Source organism: Bison bison, unplaced genomic scaffold (assembly GCF_000754665.1).
Source record: "Bison bison bison isolate TAMUID 2011002044 unplaced genomic scaffold, Bison_UMD1.0 scf7180017864371, whole genome shotgun sequence".
In the NCBI taxonomy this organism is placed as follows: domain Eukaryota; kingdom Metazoa; phylum Chordata; class Mammalia; order Artiodactyla; family Bovidae; genus Bison; species Bison bison.
The window spans coordinates 15,593,388-15,608,918 of record NW_011494943.1 but is presented as its reverse complement, the minus strand read 5'-3'; the positions used below and the strand labels follow the sequence as shown (position 1 = coordinate 15,608,918).

The following is a 15,531-nucleotide window of genomic DNA, read 5'->3' as shown; positions in this document are numbered from 1 at the left end:
TCTCCCCAAAACCTATAATCTGAGTCTAATCCCAATCTAATCATGAGAAAAGCATTAAACAAACCCAACATTTGCTGGATCATAGAGAGAGCTAGGAAATTCCAGAAAAACATCTACCTCTGTTTCATTGACTATGCCAAAGCCTTTGACTGTGTGGATAATAATAAACTGTGGAAAGCTCTTAAAGAAATGGAAATACCAGACCATCTTACCTGTCTCCTGAGAAACCTGTATGCAGTTTAAGAAGCAACAGTTAGAACCCTGTATGGAACAACTGGTTGGTTCAAGATTGAGGAGTACGACAGGGCTATCTGCTGTCACCCTGTCTGTTTAATCTACACTGAGCACATCATGAGAAATGCTAGGCTGGAAGAGTTGCAAGCCAGAATCAAGATAGGGGGGAGAAACATCAACAACCTCAGATATACAGATGATACCACGCTAATGGCAGAAACCAAAGAGGAACTACAGAGCCTCTTGATGAGGGTAAAGGAGGATCGTCAAAGAGCCACCTCAAAACTAAATATTAAAAAAAATAAGATCATGGTATCCAACCCCATTACTTCACAACAAGTAGAGGGGGAAAAGGTGGAAGTGGTGACAGATTTCCTCTTCTTTGGCTCTAAAATCACTGTGGATGGTGACTACAGCCATGAAATCAGAAGACGATTGCTTCTTGTCAGGAAAGCGATGACAAACCTAGACAGTGTGTTAAAAAGCAGAGATGTTACTCTGCCAACAAAGGGCTGTATAGTCAAGGCTATGGTCTTGCCAGTGGTCACGTATGATTGTGAGAGATGGACTGTAAAGACGATGGAGTGCTGAAGAATTGATGTTTTCGAACTATGGGGCTGGAGAAGACTCTTGAGAGTCCCCTTGGACAGCACGAGATCAAACCAGTCAATCTTAAGGGAAATCAGCCCCGTGTATTCATTGGAAGGACTGGTGCTGAAGCTCCAGTATTTTTCATGTGATGTGAACAGCTGACTCATAGGAAAAGTCCCTGATGCTGGGAAAGATTGAGGGCAGAAGGAGAAGAGGGTGTCAGAGGATGAGATGGCTGGATGACATCACCGATGCAATGGACATGAACTCGGGCAAAGTTCAGGAGATGGTGAGGGACAGGGAAGCCTGTTGTGCTGTAGTCCATGGGGTTGCAAAGAGTTGGACACTACTGGGTGACTGAAGAACAACAACTTAGTGTTAGGCGTGTGCACCTTGAAAGCACAGTCATCAGCTTTTAAAATACTGACATTATTACTGGTGATTGCTCCATTTACAATTAGCAGAGCTGTTTTGTTTCCCTGTTATTAGTCATCATCACTGATTCATTAGCTCCATCATGAGAATCAAAACATTCTGTTTAGCAGAACTTGTCTTGAGCTACAGATCAGACTTTCTAGGACATTTTGGATGCCTTAGGCAAATAAATTAATAATCATAAAGAAGTTACTCTTTTTTCAATGTAGAGTATACTAGCTAGGTCTGTGAAAACCTGTGAACTAGGCAGTTTTATATTCTGGCAAACTTTGAAAATATCTTACAGTATGCTTTTGAAAAGTAGGGGGAGCCTGATGGGCTGCCGTCTATGGGGTCGCACAGAGTCGGACACGACTGAAGTGACTTAGCAGCAGCTATAGTACTGCTGGCCTGCTAATCAGTTGTTTGTTTGGTGTACAATCCTTTTTCTCTTTAGAGAAACTCTGTACATGTCTTCTTAAGAACTAAATAAACTTTTAGGTAGATCTGAGCTTCCCTATGAATATTTTTACTGAAAGATAAAGATTATACTTCTCCTGGGGACCTTCCCAACTCAGGGATCAAACCTGGGTCTCCTGAATTACGGGCAGATTCTTTACCATCGGAGCCACCAGGGAAGCCCCCAAAAGTGTTAGTCACTCAGTCGTGTCTAACTCCTCTTTGAGACACCATGGACTGTAGCCCACCAGGCTCCTCTGACCTTCGGATTATCCCAGCAACAATACTGGAGTGGGTTGCCATTCCTTTCTCCAGGGGATCTTCCTGACCCGGGGGTTGAACCCAGGTCTCCTGCATTGCAGGCAGATTCTTCACCATCTGAGCCACCTGGGAAGCCTGTATAGAATACTTTTGAAAACTACGAGCTGTAGTACTGATGGCATGTTAACCAGTATATTTTGTCTGGTGTGGAATGTTTCCTTTTCTCTTTAGAGAAACTCTGTGTATATTTTCTTAAGAACTAAATAAACTTTTAGATGGGCCTGGGCTTCCCTGTGAGCATTTTTATTGATAAATAAAGATTATGGAGATTGAAGTGGAAGATAAGGTCATAGTGCTTTAGAATGATGCTGCTCATCTTTTCTTTTTATAGCAATAGTTGGGATAAGAAAAGAAAAACACTGAACTTCTAAAACTGTATCTCAAACCATTTCAGTACCACTTTTTGTTTTTTTCCTTGACTTGATTTGATAACGGCATTAATTTTAGAGCTGGGCCTTGACAAAATTAATTCAACTTCTTTTTTTTAAGGAATAGCTATATATTCCAAAGTTGGCACTGAAAATACCATATGAATAAGGCTTTCAGAGACAAGCTTTGAACATTTTACAGTCCAGAGATAGTCATATAAGTAATTATTATTCAGTGTGGCAGTGCTGTAAAACAGATAGGTATAATGTGCTTTGGAAGCACAGAAGAGGGAACATTTAATTCTGATAGGCCTCCAGAAAGTCTTTACAAAGAAGATAGGAAGTGACATTTAAGCCATCTTTTGGTGAAAGGATGTTGGTGATCATGATGATGATAGATGAAGAGTACAGTTATCATTTAATAAGTGTTTACTTAGTGCCAGATGGCATGCTGTGTTTACTATTACATTCATTTCTCACCACAACTTCATAGGGTGTTTCTGTATCAATTTCACAGAAGTATGTAAATGAGTGATCATGACCATATTCTAATAAAACTTTATGGACACTTAAAATTTCAATTTTATACCATTTTTATTTGTCACAAAATATTATTTTTTAAACTCTTTTCCAGTTACTCGCAAATGTAGAAACTATTCTTAGCTCACTGGCTGTCTTTAGGGGAAAAAAAAAAAGGTAGCAGGATAGATTTGGCTTGTGGACTAGTTTACTGACCTGTGCTTAATATGACGAAGGGGATTTATTGGGTAATATAGTCCAGAGATAGGATAGTTTTCTTCAGTAATTCAGTGTCCACAAGGATCTTGATGTTTTCTATCTGCCATAATTTTCATAGTGTTAACTTGATCCCATAGTTTATTCCCCCTTGTGTTTATAAGATGGCAGAGAGAATATCCAGGGTCTCCATGGGTTATCTTCCTTGTCTAGGGAGAGACAAGACCTTTCCCAGAAGCTCTTTCTAATCTCTCTTGAACTTAATCCATTCAGATTTTACCACTTCACAGGAACCATACTATATCAAATACATTAACCAAATTCAGTGATCAGTTCTCACTGTTTATATTACTTGACCTATCAACATTTGATCTTTTCCCTTCCATGAACTCTTGACTTGACTTCTGTACTCTTCTGATTTTGTTCCTCTCCTCTGGCCACTACTTCTTGGCCACTGACTGCTGGTGTCTCCTCATACCCACAGTCTCTGCATATAGAATTCAGCCCCAAGACTTAGACCTCTGACCTCTTTTCTCTCTCTCTGTCTGGCTCTTGTCTATACTCCCTTGGGGATATCATGCATTTAAATATGATTATGTGATGACTGTATTCATGTATGTCTGTCCATATCTGCTTATTTGTCTAATAGGCATCTCAAACTCAGTATGTCCAAAACAGAGGTCCAACCACTCTTCTCATCCCCAAACCTGTTCTCTCACAAGTTGCAGATCCATCATTTACCTACCCCAAATGTCAGGATTAATCCTGACTTCTTTTCTTTATTTTTCTCTTCTGACAGCAGATTCTCTCCACTATACTTCAGAATATATCCAGAATCTGACCGCTTCTCACCACCTCTACTACTCCCTTAGTCCAAGTGCTCATCTTTTCCTGGGTTTTTGCAGTAGACTCTTAGTTGGTCTCTACTTCTGTTCTCTTTCTACTTCAGTTGCAAACCGCTACCCCCACTACCTTAATGATTTCTTTGTTATTGTAAAAGACAGTGGAGGGTCTGGGAATGAAGCCAGATTTCTGAAACCAGAGACTTAATTTTAGGAGTGCTGTTAGGTTGGTGCAAAAGTAATTGCAGTTTTTGCATTGTTGAAATTTTCCATTTAATGTTGGAATACATTCTAAGTAAATGTGATTATTTTACACATAATTTTAATGTACATTTCTCTCTTTTATTTTTATTTTTTGTAAATGACATTACTTGCTGTTTATTTTATATTTATTTTAGACTATAGAAATGATAGCAGACAAAAAGCAAATTCAAGCCGTTTTCTTGAGTCCAAAATGGGTCATAAAGCAGTGGAGACAAGTCACAACATCAACAATGTATTTGACCCAAGAACTGCTAATGAATGTGCAGTGCAGTGGTGGTTCAAGAAGTTTTGCAAAGGAGATGAGAGCCTTGAAGGTGAGCGCAGTGGCTGGCCATCAAAAGTTGACAGCAACGACAGTTGAGAGCTGTCATCAAAGCTGATTCTCTTACAACTACACGAGAAGTTGCCAAAGAACTCAGTGTCGACAATTCTACGGTCATTTGGCATTTGAAGCAAATTGGAAAGGTGAAAAACCTTGATAAATGGGTGCCTCATGAGCTGACAAAAAATTGTCATTTTGCAGTGTCGTCTTCTCTTACTCTACGGAATACCAGTGAACCATTTCTCAGTTGGAGTGATGACCAGCTCAGTGGTTGTACCAAGGAGAAACTCCAAAGCACTTCCCAAAGCCAACCTTGTACCAAGAAAAGGTCATGGTCACTGTTTGGTGGTCTGCTGCCCATCTGATCCACTAGAGCTTTCTGAATCCTAGCAAAACCATTACATCTGAGAAGTATGCTTAGCAAATCAATGAGAAGCCCCGAAAACTGCAACACCTGCAAGCCAGCATTGGTCAACAGAAAGGCCCTACCACACATCTCACAACCAATGCTTCAGAAGTTGAACGAATTGGGCTACAAAGTTTTGCCTCATCTGCCATATTCAGCTGACCTCTTGACAACCGACTACCACTTCTTGAAGCATCTCAACAACTTTTTGCAGGGAAAACACTTCCACAACCAGCAGAATGCAGAAAATGCTTACAAGAATTTGTCGAATGCAGTTTTTTTTTATGCTAGAACAATAAACAGACTTATTTCTCATTATTAAAAATGTGTTGATTGTAATGATTCCTATTTTGATTAATAAAAATGTGTTTATAATGATTTAAAATTCATGGTCTGAAACCATAATTACATTTGCACCAACCTAATACTAACTGTGATTTTGGGAAAGTTCACTTTACTTCTCTGAATCTGTCTTACATTTAAAATGGGCATAATACTTGTTTCCTAGAATTATTGTTAGTATTAAATGGAATAATGTAGAGACCTACTGAACCCATTGCCAGTAGAGAATAGATACTGAACAAATTGTAGTTCTTTTCTCTTTTCTACACCAAACTGATGAGCTGTTTTTCATCTTTTCTGTTCATTGTTGTGCTTATATAGCCAGGGACCATCTTCTGTACTTATCTCTTTGTAAATAGCCCTTGGCTAATAAATAAATCCAACTTATGTTCCTGGGCCTTTTGCATTTTCATTACATTCTATATGCCATCTAGTTCATGTCTGCCCTTGTTTGCATTAAGTGTGTAGAGTTCTTGTAGATTCACACCGGATAGTAAAACTTTATGTGCATAATAGATTATATGTATGTAGTCGTAATACCTCCCACCCCTTCTATTAAGGTCATATATTTGTGCTTCTAAAGGAGGATTGAAGACAATCAACTTTAAAATCTTAATTCACAAAATCAAATCTGATATTTATTCTGGCACAGTATCTAACTGAGAATGCTTTAGTGGGCTGGGGCTACCTTCTTTTTCAGCTGTAATATTTTGATCCTAGACTGAGAGGCATCATCATTTAAAGTATCCTTTACTTGCGGGAAAGGAAACATTTGTCTTGGAATTAGTTAGGCACTGTCTTATTAGACTTTCTCCAACTTAAATTTCTTTGTAGGAAATCACTAAGTACAGAATGTCCGTGTGTGGTTGGTTTTTGTTTGTTTGTTTAACATTGTTGTAGTACCTTTATAACCTGAGTTGAAAGCTGTTCACCTTCGGAAGTAAATATTCCTATGACATTTTTCCCTTTTAAGTAATGGACGAGGAAGTCTATTAATAATGTTTCTTAGTATTAAAAGTGTATTGTTCTGTTTCACTTGCTGGATTTCATTTAGTATGCTGATTAAAAAACAAATGTTCTGTGATCCAGGAAATCTAAGCTCTGATTTTAAAAGCTAGCACTTAAGTTGGACAATCAAGTCTTTTTTTTTTTTTTTTGTACCTGTTATATATAAAGACTATGCCAAAGCCTTTGACTGTGTGGATTACCACAAACTATGGAAAATTCTGAAAGAGATGGGAATAGCAGACCACCTGACTTGCCTCTTGAGAAATCTGTATGCAGGTCAGGAAGCAACAGTTAGAACAGGACATGGAACAACAGACTGGTTCTAAATAGGGAAAGGAGTACGTCAAGGCTATATATTGTCACCCTGCTTATTTAGCTTATATGCAGAGTGCATCATGAGAAACGCTGTGCTGGATGAAGCACAAACTGGAATCAAGATTGCTGGGAGAAATATCAATAACCTCAGATATGCAGATGGCACCACCCTTATGGCAGAAAGCAAAGAACTAAAGAGCCTCTTTATGAAAATGAAAGTGGAGAGTGAAAAAGTTGGCTTAAAACTCAACATTCAGAAAACTAAGATCATGGTCTCCAGTCCCATCACTTCATGGCAAGTAGATGGTGAAACAGTGGCAGACTTTATTTTCTTGGGCTCCAAAATCACTGCAGATGGTGACTGCAGCCATGAAATTAAAAGACGCTTACTCCTTGGAAGGAAAGTTATGACCAACCTAGACAGCAAAATAAAAAGCAGAGACATTACTTTACCAACAAAGGTCCATCTAGTCAAGGCTATGGTTTTCCCATAGTCATGTATGGATGTGAGAGTTAAACTATAATGAAAGCTGTGAGTGAGTGAGTGAGTGAGTGAAGTCACTCAGTCATGTCCAACTCTTTGCAACCCTGTGGACTGTAGCCTACCAGACTCCTCTGTCCATGGGATTTTCCAGGCAAGATACTGGAGTGGGTTGCCATTTCCTTCAGGAGATCTTCCTCACCCAGGGATTGAAGCTGCGTCTCCCGCATTGTAGGCAGATGCTTTACCATCTGAGCCAGCAGGGAAGTCACCAAGAAGAAAGATGAGTGCTGAAGAATTGATGCTTTTGAACTGTGATGTTGGAGAGGACTCTTGAGAGTCCCTTGGACTGCAAGAAGAGCCAGCCAGTCCATCCTAGAAGAGATCAGTCCTGAATATTCATTGGAAGGACTGATGCTGAAGCTGAAACTCCAATACTTTGGCCACCTGATGCGAAGAACTGACTCATTTGAAAAGACCCCGATGCTGGGAAAGATCAAAGGCGGGAGGAGAAGGGGACGACAGAGGATGAGATGGTTGGATGGCATCACCGACTCGATGGACATGAGTTTGGGTAAACTCCAGGAGTTGGTGATGGACAGGGAAGCCTGGCGTGCTGTAGTCCATGGGGTCACAAAGAGTCGGACATGACTGAGCAACTGAACTGGACTGAACCGGTTATATCAGTGGGCTTTCCTCTGTGAAGTTTAAATAAGTGTATTTGAAGAAAGTCTGAACATCTGAACTCAAACTTGATGAGTAAATTTTAACTTAAATTTTAACAGACACAGTTCTGTTCTACCTTCTACACCCCAGCATGAGGTAATCAGTCTTATGCAAATAGTTTGACTTGCTTGATGACTGAAGGTCTTCTGTTTCATCCATAAATGTATATGTATGCACAATGTGTGGGAGGTCTTATCTGTAGTGAAGGAATTGTGTCTTAAGCAAAGCAAAAAGATTTAAAATACTGTACATCATTGCAGTCTTGCTATTTTGGATAATGGAGTCATTGATTGCATAAGCATACCACAAACACTTTTAAAGAGCTTGAACTTCTTTTCTACACCATCTTGGGTCAATGGTGAGTTTATTATTTGTAAAAAATCTTTAACTGTTACTTTTACCTGAGAGTTAATCTCAACACTTAAGACTAGCCTCCTCTGGGGTAAGACATGGTTAAGATTTCAGTCTTAGAGGAATGAAATGCTTAAATTTACTGCCATGGTTTTCAAATTTAATTTTTAAAATTCAGGCAATTTAAACATTTTAGATTATGATGGTATCAAAATTGATGACTTTTTGTCTTGCCATTGGCTGGATGACTCAAAACTGTCTTAAACCATTACTGTCTGTATTTTTCCTGTAGGTTGTTCATTGATACCCCAACATTCTGAAGATTGTGCAAATTTAATACTATTTGAAGTCTTGTTTTTTATTTCTTTTTCTCCTTTTTTCTTTAGAAAGACAGTGCTGGTAGGGGGAAATGTCTGTATTTTAGTCATATTATTTGTCACACACTTGAAGGGCATGTTTTGATGTTAAAACAGAATGTGATGTGTATAATGTAATTTTATCCACATGGAAAAATGAAAATTTAAGACATGCCTGAATATAAGTGTTGCTCATTGTAATTTATTCCAAAGTAAAAGAGAAGAAAGAAATTTGCATTAAAAATTAGATGATTACTAGTCAGGAAAATTGACTAGGAGTATACTTAAACATCCTGATACAGGATGCCACAGATTTCTGGTACAGTTGTATCTTTTCATAAAATGAACCATAATTTCATAGTAGTTTAGGACTTCATAATACTTTCTTTTTTCCTTTATCTGTTGAGAGACCTGGGTTGGTTGTTTGACCTGTAGAATTTCCCACAGTTGGTATTTTGTTGATTATACACTCAAGAACAGTCCAACCTTTTTTTTTTTTTTTTTTTTTTTTTTTTCTTTTCTGTCCTTCGATTTTCCTGAAAAGTGACAGCTAGATCCAGAGGTTTGACCAGACCCAGGTTTGATTGCTTTGGCAAAACTGTGTTTGTTGTGTTTCTATCATCAGGAGGTATATTATGTCCAGTTTTGTTTGTTTTTTTCTCTTTTTTGATGTTATTAGCCATTGTTGCTCAAAGCCTACAGAGATATTAATTAATTTCAAGTTGTGAAATAGTGGTGTTTTATCTTTTGTTTCCCACTTATTACCTGGAATAATTTTAAAGAGAGCTCTTTCTTATATACTTTTTGGCTACTAGTACAGTTCATATAGGAAATGTGAGATGAATTGCTAATTCTTTCATTTCCCCAGTTTTCAAGATAATGAACTAGATCCCTCTCAACCTCAGAAAGTGACCAGTTAGTGTGGTGGTGCTATGGGTGTTTTTTTTTTTTTTTTTTTTCTCTTTTTTCAGCGTCATTATGATCTACAATCAGTTGTACCCTTAGTTAGTTAGTTCTTTGGTAGAGCTAGGAAGAGGTCCATGGGACGATGATACTCCCTGAGTTCTTGCATGTTGATGAGCTGTTTGACTCAGTCTTTCTGTTATGACCTCAGTGTTACATTGTTTTTGATAGTGTCTTTACTGTTGCATATGTCAGGGTGATCCAAGTTCAACTAGTACATTTCCTTTGATAAACCAGCTAGTTCTTTCTTTTAATGGAGAACAGCATTTTAGGATCACAGCCTGGGCCCTAGGGATGGACATCACTACTTAATCAGTCAAGGTGCTAGATATTTTAAATGGACAGAGCTAAGACATATGTGTGACTCATAAGATTGTACTAATGTTTGTAATATAGATTCAATACTATAGAGTTTTTATTTAACTTCTGTATTGTTATATCTATAGTTCCTTTCTTCCACACTGAGAATTCTGGTTCTTCAAGGGGACAATGTCAGAGTATCCAGTAGTTATTCATTGCTTTATCCCTCTTTTTTAAATACAGTGGTCTCACAACTTTACCACTACCAATTTTGATTACTGAAATCAGTTTTTTTCTGTTTGTTTATTCTTTCTCCATTTGTTTTGGTTGTACTGTAGCTTCATGCTCAGATTTTATAGCTATTACATACTATAAGACCCTAATTTAGGGTTAATTCTACAGTCAACCCTATGTTTATTGCTCATCGCCAGTCCTTGTTTAATGTCTCTCTAGTCACTTTGATTGCCTCAAATGAGTTCTCTGTTAGAACTAGGAAGAGTCCCATGGGAACAATATTCCCTGAGTTCTTGCATGTTAGTAATAGTTTTTCCTTCTTCTTTATACTTAAAGGTAAGTTTTACTCATTGTAAAGCCTGTGACTCTAACTTTCTTTGTGTTTAAAATATATGTTATTTCATTTTCTTCTATTGTTTTCCCTTATTTATCATGTGATACCTAAATACTCAAAAGGATTTGTTTTCCTTTTTTCTTTATTTTTTTAAATTTAAATTTATTTATTTTAATTAGAGGCTAATTACTTTACAATTAATGGGATGATTCTTTTTCTTTAAAGTCTAGTAATTTTAGTAGAAAATGTCCTGGTCCATTGATCTAACTTGATTAGTATACAAAGTGCTCTTAAAATATGTAGTTTCACATATGAAAGTGAAAGTCCTAGTCACTCAGTCATGTCCAACTCTTTGTGACCCCCTGAACTATAGCTCCAGGCTCCTTTGTCCATGGAATTCTCCAGGCAAGAATACTGAAATGGGTAGCTTTTCCCTTCTCCAGGGGATCTTCCTGACCCAGGGATCAAACCCAGGTCTCCTGCATGGCAGGCAGATTCTTTACCATCTGAGCCACCAGATATAATAGTTTCAAATATATATGTATGTACATGTGTATATATAAATGTATTTATACATGTAACTATATATATTACATATACATAGCCACTTTTTTCCCTCTGAAAAGCTTTCTTGAACTACAGTTTTTTAGTATTTGTTCTGTCCTCTCACTTCAGTTTTCTTCCTTAGGGACTTCTATTTTTATCCTTATACTAGATCTTCTTTGCCTATCTCCAATATGTATCCCCTTTTTGAAAATCCTTTTTAATCTATTTCTTCTTTTTAAAAAATTTGTTTAAGATTTTCTTCCATCGTACTTTGTATTTCTTTTTAAGATCTTTTGTATTTATTTGCTCTTGTATTTCTTATACTTCAGACTTCATTATTGAAATGATTTTTGTTTGATTTCTAATTTTTTCTTGGTTTCTGCCTTGTCATTTCTGAGTTTTTTTATTCTGATTTGTATTGCTCTTTCATGTATTATATAATTTTCCTATGATCTCTCATAAAACATGTAATTTTTATTATAGTGAAACATATAGCCCTAAGGATTATTTGACATACTATAGATAAATAAGCAGCTATAATTAACTTAGACATTGCTTTAAATCAAGGCTTGTAAACTGAAATTCTGTGAATGAAATTCAGAATAGACTACATTGCTTCATTATACACAGAGTAGAGTGTGTATGTTTGGTGGTGGTTTAGTTGCTGAGTTGTGTCTGACTCTTGCTACTCCATGGCCTATGGCCCACCAGGCTCCTCTATGCATGGGATTTTTCAGGCAAGAATACTGGATTGGGTTGCCATTTCCTTCTAAAGGGGATCTCTCGACCCGGGACTGAACCCAGGTCTCCTGCATTGCAGGTGGATTTTTTACCAACTGAGCCACCGGGGAAGCCCTGTGTATATGTTTGGGGGTCGGGAAAGAACGAGTTCACTTTCTTTAGACTTTCAGATGAGGGTGTAAACCAGCCCCGGAAAAATAAGGGTGAGAACCTTTGGTTTGTGTATGATAAGAAAACAAATGATAGATATAGGACTTTTAAGATAAAGATGTCATCAGGGCTGGTATTACATCAGTTTCATTATCTATTTGCTTATGGTCTTTCTCATTTTATTCAGATGGAGGAAGCGAGGAACCACCGGATCGAAGACAGTCAAGTGTAGACTCTCGCCAAAGCCGCTCTGGGCAAGGTAAGTTTTCATTAAATTTATTAATAAATTAAAAAGGGAAGATATCAGGTCTTCCTTTCCAGTACTTAATCTGAGGACTGAGGTTTTCACTGGGTCTAATTTAGATATTCTCATTTCTCATTTAGAAGTTTAAATGTTATAATCTAATTGGTTCTAGGTGATAATCACTTCAGTTGAGTTAGTTCAGTTGCTCAGTCGTGTCCGACTCTTTGCGACCCATGAATCGCAGAACGCCGGGCCTCCCTGTCCATCACCAGCTCCCTGAGTTCACCCAGACTCACATCCATCGAGTCAGAGATGCCATCCAGCCATCTCATCCTCTGTCGTCCCCTTCTCCTGCCCCCAATCCCTCCCAGCATGGTCTCTTTTTTTAAACAATATTAAAGTTTTAAGTAATTTGGAGCACTGTGGTATATGTCTGGGTATCACTTTTGGAATATAGCCAAAAGCAAATTTTTAGAGGTAGCATTTGTTGCAAGTATTATTATCCTGGCTTTTAAAAGTATTGTCTTAACTCTCTCAGAAGAAATAGGTTTTGTTTGTAATTGCTCTCAAAGATTAGGGTCATTTTAATTATTTTCCTTTTCTATTTAAAATTTATTACTGTAGGCTTTTGAATAGTTTTTTTAAATGACAACCTCACTTATAGGTTAAAGTGACAACCTCACTTATAGGTTAAAATACTCTATCAGTGGATTTTCAGATAGGCCGTCCCTAACTAACATTTAAATTTTGCAGGACTAGCACCTCCACATTCCTTTTTCTTTGTAGTACTTATCACCTTTATTTTCTCCAAGTAAAACTAGAATGAATGTTCCATGATTTCAGAGATTTTTGGTGTTCTTTATTCATTGTTGTATTTCCCGTGCCAAGATTAAGTGCCTGGTAGATAGTAGGTACTAAATAAATAGTGTTGGGTGAGTGAAGTTATTTCCAAGAGAATGAGAGTTGGAACCCAAGCCAGATGAATATATTATAAAATTTCAGGCAGTAATTACTGAGTTTAGTTTTTAGAGAGTCTTTATTTACAAACAAAATAAAGCCTTAGATATACAAATGTGAGGTGTTTTAATCCTGTAAAATCTCTGGTTCATTTATGCTATAATCCTTCTCTTTTTCTCCAACTTTGCTCTTCCCAAGTTTTAGAAAGTACTATTTTTACTAAAACTGTTTGCTGCAGAATAAAAAGAGGAATAATATATGCAGATTGATTTGGAATTTTTAACCTACACTAGTACTTAATCAGAGAAGGCAATGGCACCCCACTCCAGTACTCTTGCCTGGAAAATCCCATGGACAGAGGAGTCTGGAAGGCTGCAGTCCATGGGGTCGCTAAGGGTCAGACACGACTGAGCGACTTCACCTTCACTTTTCACTTTCATTCATTGGAGAAAGAAATGGCAACAAACTCCAGTGTTCTTGCCTGGAGAATCCTAGGGACTGGGGAGCCTGGTGGGCTGCCGTCTGTGGGGTTACACAGAGTCGGACAGTACTGAAGTGACTTAGCAGCAGCAGCAGCAGTACTTAATAATTCTTAATATGCATGTATTATAAGTACATTAGAAACTTATCCTATTTTCACTTTTTTCCCTTATAATAAGTATTTTGATACAAAAAAAGAAATTAGGAGAAAAAGATGAATTGTAATATAAAAGAAAATCAAACACATTATACACGTTAAACTTAATGCTTTATGTCAGTGATATCTCAGTAAACTTTAGTGGGGGCAGTGAGAAATAAAATGAGCGTGTGTATACAAAATCCTTGTTGGGCTGCACCCCGCAGGCCTGCATGCCTATACTTGCCCAGCCTCGAGACAGAAGAAAGAGCCCAGACTCGGAAACAGAGGCATTGGTGATTTAATGGATAGGAGACTCTTACACATCTGAAGCATGGTCCTGTGTGTGGCACAGCAGGCAGGCCATTGCAGCACTCTTTACTGCTGGGAGAGGACGGAGTGGGTGGAAGTGTTTACCACCTATAGGGGGAATTGACTTTCAGTTCAGTTCAGTTGCTCAGTCGTGTCCGGCTCTTTGTGACCCCATGAATCTCACGCCAGGCCTCCCTGTCCATCACCAACTCCTGAAGTTCACCCAAACTCACGTGCATCAAGTCGGTGATGCCATCCAGCCATTTTGTCCTCTGTCATGCCCTTTTCCTCCTGCCCCCAATCCATCCCAGCATCAGGGTCTTTTCCAATGAACCAACTCTTCGCATGAGGTGGCCAAAGTATTGGAGTTTCAGCCTCAGCATCAGTCCTTTGAATGAACACCCAAGACTAGTCTCCTTTAGGATGGACTGGTTGGATCTCCTTGCAGTCCAAGGGACTCAAAAAAGTCTTCTCCAGCACCACAGTTTAAAAACATCAATTCTACGGCGCTCAGCTTTCTTCACAGTCCAACTCTCACATCCATACATGACCACAGGAAAAACCATAGCCTTGACTAGACGGACCTTTGTTGGCAAAGTAATGTCTCTGCTTTGAATATGCTATCTGGGTTGGTCATAACTTTCCTTCCAAGGAGCAAGCGTCTTTTAATTTCATGGCTGCAGTCACCATCTGCAGTGATTTTGGAGCCCCCCAAAATAAAGTCAGACACTGTTTCCACTGTTTCCCCATCTATTTCCCATGAAGTGATGCGACCAGATGCCATGATCTTCGTTTTCTGAATGTTGAGCTTTAAGCCAACTTTTTCACTCTCCTCTTTCACTTTCATCAAGAGGCTTTTTAGTTCCTCTTCACTTTCTGCTATAAGGGTGGTGTCATCTGCATATCTGAGGTTATTGATATTTCTCCTGGCAGTCTTGATTCCAGCTTGTGCTTCCTCCAGCCCAGCGTTTCTCATGATGTACTCTGCATATAAGTTAAATAAGCAGGGTGACAATATACAGCCTTGACGTAATCCTTTTCCTATTTGGAACCAGTCTGTTGTTCCATGTCCAGTTCTAACTGTTGCTTCCTGACCTGCATATAGGTTTCTCAAGAGGCAGGTCAGGTGGTCTGGTATTCCCATCTCTTTCAGAATTTTCCACAGTTTATTGTGATCCACACAGTCAAAGGCTTTGACATAGCCAATAAAGCAAGAATAGATGTTTTTCTGGAACTCTCTTGCTTTTTCCATGATCCAGCGGATGTTGGCAATTTGATCTCTGGTTCCTCTGCCTTTTCTAAAACCAGCTTGAACATCCGGAAGTTCATGGTTCACGTATTGCTGAAGCCTGGCTTGGAGAATTTTGAGCATTACTTTACTAGCATGTGAGATGAGTGCAATTGTGTGGTAGTTTGAGCATTCTTTGGCACTGCCTTTCTTAGGGATTGGAATGAAAATTGACCTTTCCCAGTCCTGTGGACACTGCTGAGTTTTCCAAATTTGCTGGCATATTGAGTGCAGCACTTTCACAGCATCATCTTTCAGGATTTGAAATAGCTCAACTGGAATTCCATCATCTCCACTAGCTTTGTTCATAG

General features: G+C 38.4%; 1 protein-coding gene across 1 annotated transcript in view; it reads left to right on the top strand.

Moving 5' to 3' along the window:
• The window catches only part of TANC2 (tetratricopeptide repeat, ankyrin repeat and coiled-coil containing 2), a 368,982-nt gene that overhangs the window by 89,772 nt on the left and 263,679 nt on the right, over positions 1-15,531 (top strand). Inside the window, exon 3 of the mRNA XM_010856460.1 lies at positions 11,991-12,062. Coding sequence (XP_010854762.1) covers positions 11,991-12,062 — 72 coding nt within the window. The remainder of the gene's footprint in view (positions 1-11,990; positions 12,063-15,531) is intronic.